This window comes from Psittacula echo (genome assembly GCF_963264785.1).
Source record: "Psittacula echo genome assembly, chromosome: 4".
Lineage (NCBI taxonomy): Eukaryota > Metazoa > Chordata > Aves > Psittaciformes > Psittacidae > Psittacula > Psittacula echo.
The window spans coordinates 44,358,741-44,372,546 of NC_137738.1; the positions used below are offsets into that span (position 1 = coordinate 44,358,741).

General features: G+C 40.3%; 1 protein-coding gene across 1 annotated transcript in view; it reads right to left on the bottom strand.

The window, feature by feature from the left end:
* Positions 1–13,806, bottom strand: part of PHACTR2 (phosphatase and actin regulator 2) — a gene marked incomplete at its 5' end in the record, with an annotated part of 131,172 nt that extends 117,366 nt beyond the window's left edge. The window contains one exon of the mRNA XM_080616062.1: positions 13,662–13,806. Within this exon, the coding sequence (XP_080472188.1) occupies positions 13,662–13,806 (145 nt within the window). The remainder of the gene's footprint in view (positions 1–13,661) is intronic.

Below are 13,806 nucleotides of genomic sequence, written 5' to 3' on the forward strand. Positions count from 1 at the left end.
ACTCTTGGTGGGCACTGCAGTGCAAAAGATCCGGAGAATAAAGATTTTCCACTGAACAGGAATCAAGGGACCTGAGCCAGAAGGCAGTTTGCTGGAGATATAGTGCAAGAGGCTGAGCAGAATCAGCCCATTTTTCTAGCTAAAAAAAATTATCTGCTCTGTTTGTGGACATAATGATGGGACTAACAAAAAAACTAAATAACAAGCAGCCCAGGCAGAGTTCTCATCTCATGAGGAGACCCCCTCCTATGGGGCTAGGAGCTAGGCTGCCTGGAGACCCCCATGTCATTAAGTATACCTTAGAGTGCTTTCACAGGAAAAAGTACAAAATTGCTGTAGATGCCTTCTACTTGATCCTTGTTTAATTTCCTTTGGAAAACAATATCACATTTATTTTGATCATTGTTGAGCCTGGGCAACCACAAAATGTGTTAATTCATCTCATGCCTGCTTACATCAGGATTTTCTTAAGAGGCTAGAACTCAAAAAATACTCAAGTCTGATCCCAAAGGGACTTTTGCCTTCCAAAGTAGTGTGATATTGAACTTTAGGTCACCTCATGTTTGTGAAGTGTTGTGAAGAGGTCTTTATGGGGATAAAAGCTGCAGCAATGTATTTCAGCCTGAAACAAAGCCCTTTGAATTCAGTAGCAGCACTGCCAGCCACAAGTGAACCAACTTCATGAATGAAGCCTCCAGAAACAGGAAAATGACACAGAAAGCATTTTATAATTTCATTTTGAATTAAAAAAAAAAAAAAAAAGAAACAAAACAAAACAAAACAAAACAAAACAAAACAAAACAAAAAAAAAAAAAAAAAAAAAAACAGTTTTTTCTGGCTCTTTCTCCTAATTTCTGAATGCCTGGGCATGGCAGGTTTGTATTTTCAGTAGTTTTCAACACCAAAGAAGCCCAGCAGCCGTTGGAAAAATAATCAGCTGCGAATGTGACTGTAAGAGCCAAACCAAAACAGTATTAAACACTGGGAAGTCACAATGAAATCACAAGCCTGGAAACACTGCAGTAGACTTCAGTGGCAGTGTACTGCTGCATTTCAAAGGAGAAGGTTGTGCAGCAGCTGAAGGTGAAGCTCAGGTGGGTTGCAATCACAGCAATGGCTTGGCTGGACCATGCGGGCATAGCCCAAGCTGCATACTCCATTGAAGAGTGCTTACTCGTCCTCGTTTTCTCAAAGCCAGTGCATTTGCTCACATATCAAAATGTCCATATTACCTATTAACATTACACCAAATACACTGGAATGGGAGGAAAAGTGTCAGCCAGACCAAAGGAGGAAAGGAGGAGGGTGCCCAACCCTTTCTCCTTCCATGGCAAACACAAAGCACAGTGACTGACGACTGGTCAGAGTGAGGGCTCACATGGCCAGCCCTCAGCCTTCAGCTTTTCCCTTGGAAATGGCTGATAGTTACCAGTTGGTTCCTTCCTTCCCTGTGACCGCCTGTATGTTCTAGCAGAAAAAGCAAGGCTCCATCAGTCTGATAGCTCGATGCTTATATTTCAGTGGTTTAGAAAAACATCATTCAAAGGAACTGGACTGAACTGAAGGCTGTTAGTTATTTTTTCATATATATACACACAGCATCACACCCAAGAACAATGAATTAACGAGAATCAATGCCTACGGACAGGGCATACCTGACATGCTTTTATTCCGTGCGTATCATGAATTCTCAACAGAAAACCCATGCTGCAATTTTACATATAAAATATACACCCCTGCTAAAAACTGCCTGCAGTTCTGTGGCAGAATATTTTGATTCCCACTATCCACATGATTCAGCTGATATTCAGTGCTGTTACAGAAATTCCCAGGCTCAGAACAATCCACTTAGGGACATATATCCCTTAGAGCAGCACAGAGGGACCACATTCCATTAGAAGACAACCAAGAAATTTTGGTTCCCTGAACCACACCAGCAGGAATCTTCAGCGTCGGAGTGAAATTCACAGACATCTGGCATCTACAAAATGCCATTGAACCTGGCTTCTGATTTTTCCTCATTATAACTATTACACTGGCTGAATCACTTTCACAGTCATCCCAAATTGCCTAAAAACATGAATGCCACTCTTACAACAACTCTTTTTCTAAAAGATTATGCACCCATTAACAAATGGAGATTAGGACTACTGAAAAGTGCACATATTTTGATAGCTTTATTGACATGTAAAACGATTAGAAGCAGAAATCATTTTCATTCTAAAACTCTGGTCCTCCTTAAAAACGTGCATAATTTGAACCATCTAATCCTCAGCCTGAGATGAATATTGGCATTTACAAAGCTCTTTCTTTTTTTTTCCCCCTTTCTCCCATTGTTATGATAATCAATGTTTATATAAAAAGATTTTGGATCAAATCTCATTTACTTCATACATGATATTCATGAAGTTTATTTTTCTGGGATTTATTTCCTCTATGGAGTATATATAACTTAGACAAATTCACTGGAGTAGAAGTATGGTGTTCTAATAAATATTAGGGTTCACTTCACTAATTAGTGCCTTAATTAAAATCTCTTTGATATCATTTCTTTAAAAATAGCAATCGGCTTTGGAAGCAGACAAAACTTGTTTATAAGATGCACTTCTCACTATCAAGACCCCATAGCCTATAATTCATTTAAGTATTCTAAATACTCACCTGAGCTCATCTAAATATATGTTTATCTTAATCCTAGGTAAAAGTGCATGTAACACAACTCTTCTTCAAAATACCAAGGGAGAATTTCCTTCAGTTTTGCCCTTTCATTTCATTATTATCAGTTATTTCTTTGCTGCTCAGGAGAATTCCTTCCGATCTCTTTCCCTTCCCTCTGCTTTTAAAGGAGGTGGAGAGTACATCCTGCCACAGATAGGGGGACATAGATGTGGCTCTTCTGTCCAGACAGAGAACAAGATCCATCTTCATCTCTTTAGCCCAGTGTGTCTGGTGCACTTGGATGGCTTGTTTGCTCAGTCCTATGACCTCCACCGTCATTTCTGATTTGGCCTAAACACAGAGCAATAAAAACATCACTGCAAAAGACCCTGCTCATTGCCACTGCAAAAGAGTTTCTTTTCATATACTTTTTAGTGAGTTTCCAGTTCTGGTTTTAAGTGTTTCCAGCAGAGTAGCGGTACAGTAGCGTATTTTTTGGATTTTTATTCACAAAAATAAAGATGGTGTGAAATATTGCCATTTAGCTTTGTTTGCAGCAAGGCATAACAGGAAGACACCAGTATTTTGCTTTAAATGTTTAGGGCTCAAGCATCAAATGGCTGGAAGAAAGATGCTGTGCTCCTGAGGAGTTGTAACCCTCCCTGAAAGACTATTCCCCGGCCAAATAAATCTCACTCCCAAGAAACCTCTTTCACTCATGCCCGTTTCTATGCTCACAGTACTCTTTCAATCTTGGGCTAGAATGAGTGGAACAAATAGCTTTTTCCCCGCAGAGTTTACACAATAATGCAATGAAGTTGCAAAAGCTGCTTGCTCCATCAAGTTACTTTTACTCACCAGGAATTTATGTGCTACCAACTTATGTGTTACTTGCAATAAATAATTTCTAATTTTAAGTAATTACAACAATTCCACTGAAGTGCAAAACCATTCAAAACAGACAATATCATTACAAACTTCATAGAAGACATAAGAAAAGTATAGAAAATCTTTACTTAGCCTGCTGACAAAAAGGCTAAATCTGATGGGTCTTTCTCCACGTGAATTTAGCAAACCAGTTACAGACATCTTGCCAGCACTCACTATCAATCAGTAATGTTTCCTTTCTCTTTTTAAAAGACTGGCAACTGCATTATTTTAGACATTGTAAAATCAGTGCTTTTGCTTGCATTTTACTTAACCCAGCTTGAATGAAGAGTCATTTCAAAGCAATGCCTGACTTGCTGTTATTTAATAATTACTTTGCAATTCTGAGATAGTGTGCCACCTTCCCTCATCCAACGATGGTCAAACACATGACCAATGCAGTCACTGAATGAAAGGCTTTGTTTGAACCCATGAAAGCTGCAAGAAACTTTCTTCCAGGATCTGGTGATGATCAGGAGAGCTCTTTGACACAGCCAAAAAGGGGCAGCAAGCACATAGTGAAGCTCCACGCTCTCTTCAAAGTCTTTCACCCATGTAGCTGAAAGAAAGCCATTCATTTTGCTGTTTCCCTCCAGGTCTGACAGGTCCTGCACTGCAAGGCTGTAGCTTTCAGTTGTTTCTGATAGACCATGAAATGCACAAGCTGTAGTACAATGTGCTCATGTACCATGTGCCCAGTGATAAACGGCTGTACCACAGACTGAAGTGGGTACTGTTGGTTTGAGAGCCCAAATCACTTTTTTTTTTTGGTGCTTGTGAGTATAAAATAATTTATACATTTGCCATTTCACCATGTGAAGATCTCTTTAGACAAATCCCAAGTTGACTACATAAATAAGAGAAAGCTCTGCAAATCACTGCATCAATCCTTTGTAAACCTTTTCCCCCAAATGATTTTTGCTATTTTCAGATCAAAAGCCATTGTTTAGCTCAACTTCCAAAGAATAAGGAAAAATTCATAGCATATGTGTCTCCAAAGACTTAAATAGCTGTATAGTAGCATATTTTTTGGATTTGCTATTCACAAAAATAAACACGGTGTGAAATATTGCCATTTAGCTTTGTTTGCAGAAAGGTGTAACAGGAAGACACCAGTATTTTGTTTTAAATGTTTAGGGCTCAAAAATCAAATGGCTGGAAGAAAGATGCTGTGCTCCTGAGGAGCTGTAACCCTCCCTCTCAGCCCCCTCCTAACAATACAGAGTAGAGAATGTACTTAGAAACACAGACAGAAGTGCCTATAGGCTACATAACAAAACCAGCATGCCATGCTTCACCCTTGGGGCTAGAGCAGTTCACATCATGACTTGGAAAGTCCACTGGTCCCTCATGGATTACACTTTTTCTGGCTGTGTAAGTAAAACAATTTATTTCAAATCCAAACCTTCTGAGCTTGCCAAAACTGTTTTTAATCAGGAAAAAAGTAAAATCGAATCAGAGCTATGTCTTGTAGACTCTACCTTTCCATGCTGTGCTTTGGTACTACTCGTTTTTTTCAAAAGAAAAGTTAACAGTTTCTTTGGTGGTTTTAAACTGCTAACATTAAGTGTCAGCCCTGGCACTGGGCAGCAGAGGAACTGAAGAAAAAAGTGGCAAGGGGATGACTGCTAATTATCCTTTCGCTCACAAAGTTTAAATATAGCTGCCTGTGTTTGAACACAAAGAAGGCCTGCAATTAGGACACATTCAACTGCAAATGCACCACAACCCCTTCTTTACTTGTGCTTGTGAATGATACAAAACAATACCTCTACAACAGTTCTACTTGATGCCTGTAATTTTCTTGAGTACTGTGTATATGAGTCACAGATGTATCCTAAAAGTTGCGATTCCCCCCCCAAAACCAGAAAAAGCAAACATACATGCTCTGGAGGAATGGAGCTCTTTAGAGTCTGGTTCTATGAACTACTGAACGTTCTTCTTATTTCAAGAAGGCATTACAGCCTTTACAGAATTTGATATCTAATGATTTAGCCTTACAAAGTAAAGTATCAGTGGTTACACTTGCCCTGCAGAGGTGGATGGGTTCCCTTAGAATAATCACACTTCTGTGCCAGGTTGATTCTGACACTTCACTGCCTTCACTCCTGTTCCTGCTCCTTAAACTAGAAGAAAAAAACCCTCCTATATCAAATTTTCATGTGATGAAAAATTGTAAAAACTTCAGACAAATTTTTTGAAGTGACAGTTTACCACTTTCAAATTTTGTCATATTTCTCCTGAAAATGCAGAAATGTGCCTGAAAAGGGGAAATTTTTTCTACAAAAATGTTGATTTTCACAAAGCTCTTATTTCATCAGGATACATTTGCATTCAAAGAAACCTAAGCTAACTTAACTTTAAATAACATAAGGATCATGCCAGAGTTCAGCCCTTTCCTGATCCTTACCACCATGCCAAGCTTTATCTTAGAAAGGCCCTGAAGCATTTCTCCATTCATAATAGTCAGCAACCCTTTTAGGGTTTCTGGGGTTGTTGGGCTTTTTTAGAGTTTTTAGGAGATTTCTTTTCCCTTCCCAATGAAATCCTAAAACTGAATGAACCTCTGCTCAGCCTGCACAAGTTCTGACCTTTATCTCCCTGTGACAGTCAGAAAAGTGAGGAAAAAACCTTAGTGTTTCCAGGTTCCCAGTCCATTCACACCTTAGTGCATCAGACTTGAAAAAGCATAATGGAACCAAACACACACAGCCAGACCTAAACAGAGGATCATCACAAGTCGTATGTAGGCTATGAACACAATACAAATCAGATTTGTTGAAAGCTGTTGAGAATACAGAAAAGAAGCTAGTAGGCAAGAGAGGATTGAAAGGGTGGGAGAAGGTGAAAGTGGGAAAAGATGAGTGCCTTGTATTTCCAGTAGAGTTTGGATAGGAACAACTCAGTAAAGGTGCCAAAACTGAGCTCCTGACTGATGAATCCAGCTAACAGATATAGTACATGGTACTGGGCAACTGGGCAAATTAACCAAGTGGGAGCCAACAATTTGTGTGTGAGACTGAAGTCCTGTCTGAACTTGAAGGCAAAGAAGAAGTAACTGCTCCACTGTTCACTCTCCCCAGACAAGTTTTTCTTCTGGATACTGCTAATTGTGAAAATGTTAAAAAATGTAGGTGGAGCTATAAATTACCAACTTAATTAAAAATAACTATTAAATGCTACATTTTCTGGAAAAAAAAATTAAACATTTAGTAAAAACTATGATCATTATTTCAAAGAGAAGCTATCTACACAGTATTTTAGCATGTGAAGTCACACCATGTTGCTCTTTCCAGTGGAACACTTCCTCTTCCACATTTCCCTCCCACCCCCCCAGGCCCTGCATTTCTCTGAATAGGGCCAAGTGGTATTAACATGAGAAATGGGAAGGGCAATGAAGAAATATAAAAGAAGAATGAAAGAGACGAGAGAGGGTAGAAGAGTGTCTTACCAGTACAGCATGCAGTAGTTTAAGCTGCAGTTTAGCTGCACTTCGCTATGAAATCCTCTACCTAAGGGCTGTGGTAGGTGTAGTAGCTTTGAGGCTTCAGGCTGTATTAAAGCAGTGCCAATGCTTCTGAGCTCATTATACTAAATACTTTATACTGATAAAATTTACTACTATTTCACTGCTTCAGCCTTTCAAGTATCAAAAATCCTAACAATGCCAAAGGCACTTGTAGAATTTGTACAACACAATACTTTAGAAGTCTGATGTTGCATCAAAACTGCATGATGGGGAACAAGTTTTCTCAGCTCACCACCAATGGAAGTGTTGACTGCCTGCGAACTCTGCTTGTATTTAAAGGAAGATGCAGGGCTTTCCACATGAATGAAAAGCAACAGCACCCCTTGTTGTGGTGGGTTTTAAGACTGACAGTTTCAAAGATAAACGGAAAAGTGATTGAACTCAGAACACTAAAGCCAGGATTTTCTATATTCTTCTAGATAGTTTTCCTTTTTTATCATTTGGTTACCTGAGAAAAACTGATTTCTGTATCTATTATAAATAACAACGGGGGGGGGGGGGGAGGGGGAGAAAGAAAGTAAAACAAGAAAAGAAAAAATTAACGCTGAAGATATCTTTGCCTTATGCTAAAGTGTATTAAATGAGAAATACTGAAAACTCAGCAGCAAGATTAATACTGGTGCTTCTGAAAAGTGAAATCCTACAGGATTTCTGGCACTGGAAAGATTGTGACTTCAGAAAGCAAAAAAAAAAAAAAAAAAAAAAAAGTTAATTTTTCACCAATCTTTAAAAAACCTTGTCAGCTATGCCCAGCCCTTTGACCTTAAATAGTGCCCGCTTTTGCAAGAAATAACAGCAAAAAGAGCTACGCTAACAATGGATTTGACTGACGAAACATTTGAGTTTGAAAACCAAACCAAATGCTTCTTTGGAACAAGTGTTTGCATTCAGTTAGAGAAAAAGTAAAGTGTTCTTCAGCTACTCTTTAGATCACTTCTTCAAGATTCTTACTTGACACATGGTCTGATGGTTACTTGCTAGAAGCCACACACCTGCAGAAAGTGCTAAATGCCAAAGGGCCTTGAGAAACTAAAACACACACAGAAGCGAAATGTTGAACAGACCCCACGGTCAGCTACTGGTTAGTTGCTGCAAAATAGGCATTAAATCCTACACTGCAAATGTTTGCAGTCCAATTTCTGCTTAGCCAACCATGAAGATTATTACCACATTTAGAAAACACTTTTTTTTCTTTAAGCCTGAGCCCAAGTCTGAATATCTGATTGTAAAGTTGGTGTCCCAGAAACTGGGTCATGTGTAAATGACACATAGCATGCTTGGTTTGTATTTTTAACCCATAGTGTTCCCAGCGTTCCCCCTTAAGCAGCTGATACCAAGAACCTACCCCAGTTATTCCATGAAGAGTTGGTGTAAAATAATATCTTTTAGACGAGTATAAACCAAGCAGATTCATATTGTGTATGCAAGGTGGTATAAGCTAATATTAGAAATGGCTTACTGTATTCTGACACACATTTCTTCCCTGCACATTTAACCTTATAAACTAATCCAATTTTCAGGACTTAAACTTTCTCAATGTATGCAGTACAAAATGTTACAAGATACCTAGATTTTTCCTTGGCATTCCTCTGAAAACTAGAAATTACATATAAAGATGAACAGAATGGGATTTAACATTGTGGGTCAACGGTCCAGATTACTACAAAGAAGTAGATACTTCAGCTCTATGAGAATATTTCGAATTGCATATGATTATGCTTGATGCCTTTTCCTGATAGTTTAAATTTTAAAATTGATGGAAAAAAATCAATGTGCACCTAGGGACAGGATCCACTCTCAATTAGAAATGACACAATCGTGTTGAGTCGAGTTTCTAAATCCCCAAAGAATTATTATTTATCTTAACTCCTACTGTAGTTTTCTACCCCAACTTATCTGCCCTGGGCTTCTTGCAAAATTCTGTACTTTATGTTGTAGACAAGTCTTGCTTCACATAGTGGAGAATGATGTTTTCCCATAGCTCCCATATTTTCTTATTATGTACCAAACCCAGCTACTTTAGTTACGAGCATTCTTTCACATCATGAAGCTGTTCCCTCCTCATGCCATCTGATGAGTGAAAACACCACCTTTCTAACTGGCCTCCCAAAATACACCTGATGTCTTCTTCACAAACACTGGACTCAACTCCCATAGACCTTGGTAGGACTCGTGCTTGGTGTATATGGAAATTAGACGCAAGAAGTTGGAATACAGCCATTTTTGGACATATAACTACAAGTGCAGAGGGAAATACAGGCAAACCTTAACAGCTACCTACGCACACAAAATTTACCTTTTTCCCTATGTTCCATGCCCCTAGATAATCATCAATATCTAGAGTAAGAGTATTCTGGGTTTCACTCTTCCTAGATTCTCAGATACCTTTAGCTGACAAAAATATTTCCTTTGCATCGACCAGAAAATCTGTTCATTAAGAAGAGAATCTGACATTTGTTAAGTTTGCAAAGTGGAGCATTCTAATATTGAAAAGCTCAAATAAGTCAAAAAATCATAAATTTTCTTTCCATCCAGTATCAGCCACTCTGATGCTCTGATCACTATATGAAAGCTTCCAATTCTTCACTTAACTGGAGGATATTAAGTGATCGTTTCACCCACTCTATTCTGGAGTCAGCAGCAGATGGCATTATAGCTGTAACTCGTGATCATTTTGAATAAATTAATCTGCAAAGGACCAGTCTGCTAGCCCAAAATTCCTAAATAATCCTGAGATGTACAAGTTTTGAGGCAGGACTGTAGCTTACACTCGGCCTTTCATTCTCTGCTGCAACACAGCATCTGAGTTATAGCCTGAGGTATCGATGCATTGCTGCCAGAATTCTCAGGTAGTTTTTTGCTGGTGGGTAGTTGGGTTTTTTTTTCATCTGTCATCAGAAAGACACCAAAAAAACCATGAAAGGAATGGAACCCCCTCTACCTACAAGATGCACTTCCCAGCAGTGGAATGAATCTGAAACTTCTTGCTAAAGAGCAAGACTTCAAGAGGAACTGCAACAGTATGAAAGCGTCAGTCCCAAAGTGGAGAAATGGGTGGTTTTTTGACTTCTGCTCTGAGCAGTGAAGTTCCCATTTCATCAAGATGTAGCTCACCACAAACCTCATCACCTTCGGAACAAAATGCAAGTCTGTATAACAAAACCCACAACACTAAAAAGAGAGCAAATTGCACACTGTCTATGTGGACAAGCACATAAAGAGCAGGCAGCGCAGTAGCTGAGGTTGGTACTTGGGGGCTATCATGAAGAGAACTGCCATCACCACTTCCCAACCAGAGCATGAAGGTGGCTGATATGAAAGAGCAACCGCCTTCACCCTGCACCCCAGGGCTCACTGCTCACAGAGAACTGCCCTCAGCCCCATAGCCACCAAATCTACATTTTGGAGAAGTTCTGGGAAAGCACTTGAACAAGGTCTATGTTTCAAATGCAGTTCGGTCCCCATCTATGCTGGGCAAGTCAAGAAACTTGGCTACTTGATCCACATTTAAGGTGAGTTTAAGTGTCATCACTAAACACGGAAGGCTGCTTAAAGGTATGGAATTCAACAAGCTTTCTTCAAGTGGCTCTTGTGTTGCTCTGAAATTTCAGGAGACTATGCTTTTCTTCACCAGTCTCCCTGAGATGCTCTGTCAAACTAGCCAGTTGTCAGGTGGGGTGTACCACAATGCTGAAGTGATGCACAGGCTATGCTGCCACATATGCTCTGAACTTCACTGACATTACACTTTTTCAGGGTCTAAATCAAATGTCTAGACTGTGCCACTCTTATTCATGATGAGGATCACTTTATCCCTCACAGGGTCTTATCAGAAGTAAAAAAGAATTGGAAGGTAAAGGCCTGATACAATGACAGGTGAGGTGACAGCCCAGAGGAGGAAATTAAGTAATCGTCCACCACTAACCCTAAAAGAAAAGGCCAGCTTTAAGAAGAAGAAAATAATTATATTGTTCTCATAAACTGGACCACAGCTGATGAAGTGAGATCCTGTGAAGTGATACTAGGAAGCTGCTTCTTTCAGCATATGATAATAGCAGAGGAAGGAGTGGGGGTAAGAAAGCAGCATAAACATGGCAACTACCTGAGCAGCTTCACTATACTACCAAAATACATACAATACCAATCTAGAATAATAAACAGATGCATTTTATGAGCCACTACCAAAGCTGCTTTTAGAAAGGCTATTATATTTCCCTTAGGTAGAATGGTTTCTACAAATATCACCTGTTAACAGATCCTGCATCGACAGTGGTGGATCAGGAGGTGGTAAAATAAATGACAGGGCTAGTTGTCTAAAGGGGTACCAACCCATCACTGATGGAGTGAGAGGAGACAGTATTGTCTTCTCAGCACAACTGGCATCAGGATCTAGAAGATGAAGACAAATATGCAACAGAAACTGCAACTTGAGACTTTAACAGTTGCAAGTTGAATCACTCCAGGAAGAGGCAGCAAGCAAACGTTTTGCAGGTCATTTAAAATGCAAATTGCTCTATTCTAAATGGAGCAGCTGGAGCACAGGTAACATCTGATGTAAATGAGTGACCTACTTTAATCAAATGGTACAGCTAGAGAAAGAGGTAGAAGCAAAAATAAGGTTCATATTCTCTAAGTGCTTCACATTTCTGTCCCTATTATAGTTGTTCTTCAGGTTAGTAGGGGAATGAAAAGCAGGTTGTTTTAATGGCATCTCAGTATAAAAACAATTACCCAACCATCACATTAAAAATCAAACAGCTTTGCATCTTTAATGCGTATTTTCCTTCTTAAAGAGGGAATCAACAGTTGTGTTGCAGCATGTAAGTTTTTCTGTTGTCCCCACTGAGCAGCTGGAAAAAAATACAGGAAGTAGCAATAGAGAAAATACAGAATGAAAAAAAAGATGATGAGAAAATAAAAACCAAAGAAAGCAATTCTTGTCACTTGCTGGCAGGAAGCACATCCTCAAAATTAAAACAAAAAATCAAGTAGGGCAACAGGGAGGACTAAACTTTGTGTGTAAGGAGCTACAAACAACAACACATCTTTGAAAACATTATCATTTTACCCCTACTGGATTTGCCAGTCTCTTGTAATAAACCCAGCTTATTGTTAGCAGTCTTTATAGTTAAGCCAACAACAGTCTAACATGGACATAGTCTCAACATTGTCAGCCTCTGTGGTGAGCCCTTTGCATCCTGGTTAAGGCATTGTGTACACATCAAGTTGTAGGGGCATTGTTCATGCACCACTCTTCTAGATGGTGCTGGAATGCACCTTACACCTAAAAGTAGTCCTTTCTGATTTGGACAAATCACTCGAACCTCCTCCCTCCTCCCTGTCCCAAATGTTCTTCAACATAACTTTTAAGCAGAAACAGTGAAAGATAGAGCAGAAAATTATGTAGAAAATGGCATGCAGAGTTGTTTTTGCTTGCAGCCCCTGGCCCCAGAAGTTGAATCTATTTCCTCCTATGGGAACTGAGCAAGTTTTCACTCCCTCTCTCCTCTGCCCTCATTGGGCAGTCAGCTGTATATTTGAGCTTCCCCAAGCAAATGGTCTGCTTCATCTTAACACTCCCTGAGGAGCAAGCAAGAGGACATCATGATCCATTATATACCTGACTGCACACTGGGCTGTTCTACTTCTGCTGGCACAGAGGAGGTCCTTCAGTGCACATTGGAGCTTCCCTGATGGTGTTTTGGGTCACGGGTACCTCTGCATAGTAGAGTGTATGAGTGCACCCAAAATACTTGCATTGCCAGGGATGTTTGCTTTAGTCAATAGAATAAAGATGATTTGCAACTGGGCAAGCACTCATTTTCAAAATGTGCTCAGTAGTATGAAGACCAGAATTTCATTTTCTTAATACCCAAACTCAGGAAACAGCCTGAGTGGTCCAACTGGGTGTGTATTTATTTGACTTTGACCACTTTCAAATATCTGCACTGTAAAATAGGACCCTCGTTTCCTCTCATGTTACACAGCAAAGCTATTCTGAACGCTGCAGAAAGCCTACACTGTTCTAAAGAGTAGGCTTCCACCCCCAAATCACCCAATGTTCATTTGCAGTGGTTACCTCCTGATGGAGGATGGTGGGATACTGACTCACACGTTTTTTTGCCTCACCCGAAGGAGATGTAAGTGCATGAGGTAAAATTCAAACACACAACTGAAGTGTAATGTGTGAAGCAGCAGGACAAGGCGTTTTGATGTCCCCACAATATACCCTGACGCATTCCTGGGGCTTTCTGCCCTTGCAGTCAGAAATGCTTTGGGAAAGGGTGGGTACCCACCCACCCCACTGGGGTTCGCTTAAAACTGAGAGCACAGGTATGAAACCCAGGAACTTCATGAATATCATCTCCAGGGGTAGATCAAACACCATGTAAACCAGGGACCGACATTTTGGCCACCAAGAGAGCCAGTCCTACGTCTGGGAAGGAAGAGGGAAGAGTGTGGAGGAGGATATGTTATCCCAAATTCCCCGGTTCAGCTCGGTTCGGGGGGGCTCGGACACAAGGACCCTCCGTTCCCTCCCCCTTACCTGAGCCACCCACGTTGGACCGCAGCTGGCGGGTTCTCCGGGAGGAGGAGAAGGAGGAGATGTCGCTTTGGGAGCGGCCGCGGGGACCAGGCAAGGACCAGACGGGCAGCGGTGCTCCCCCGGTGCTCCCCGGCCTCTCAGCCAT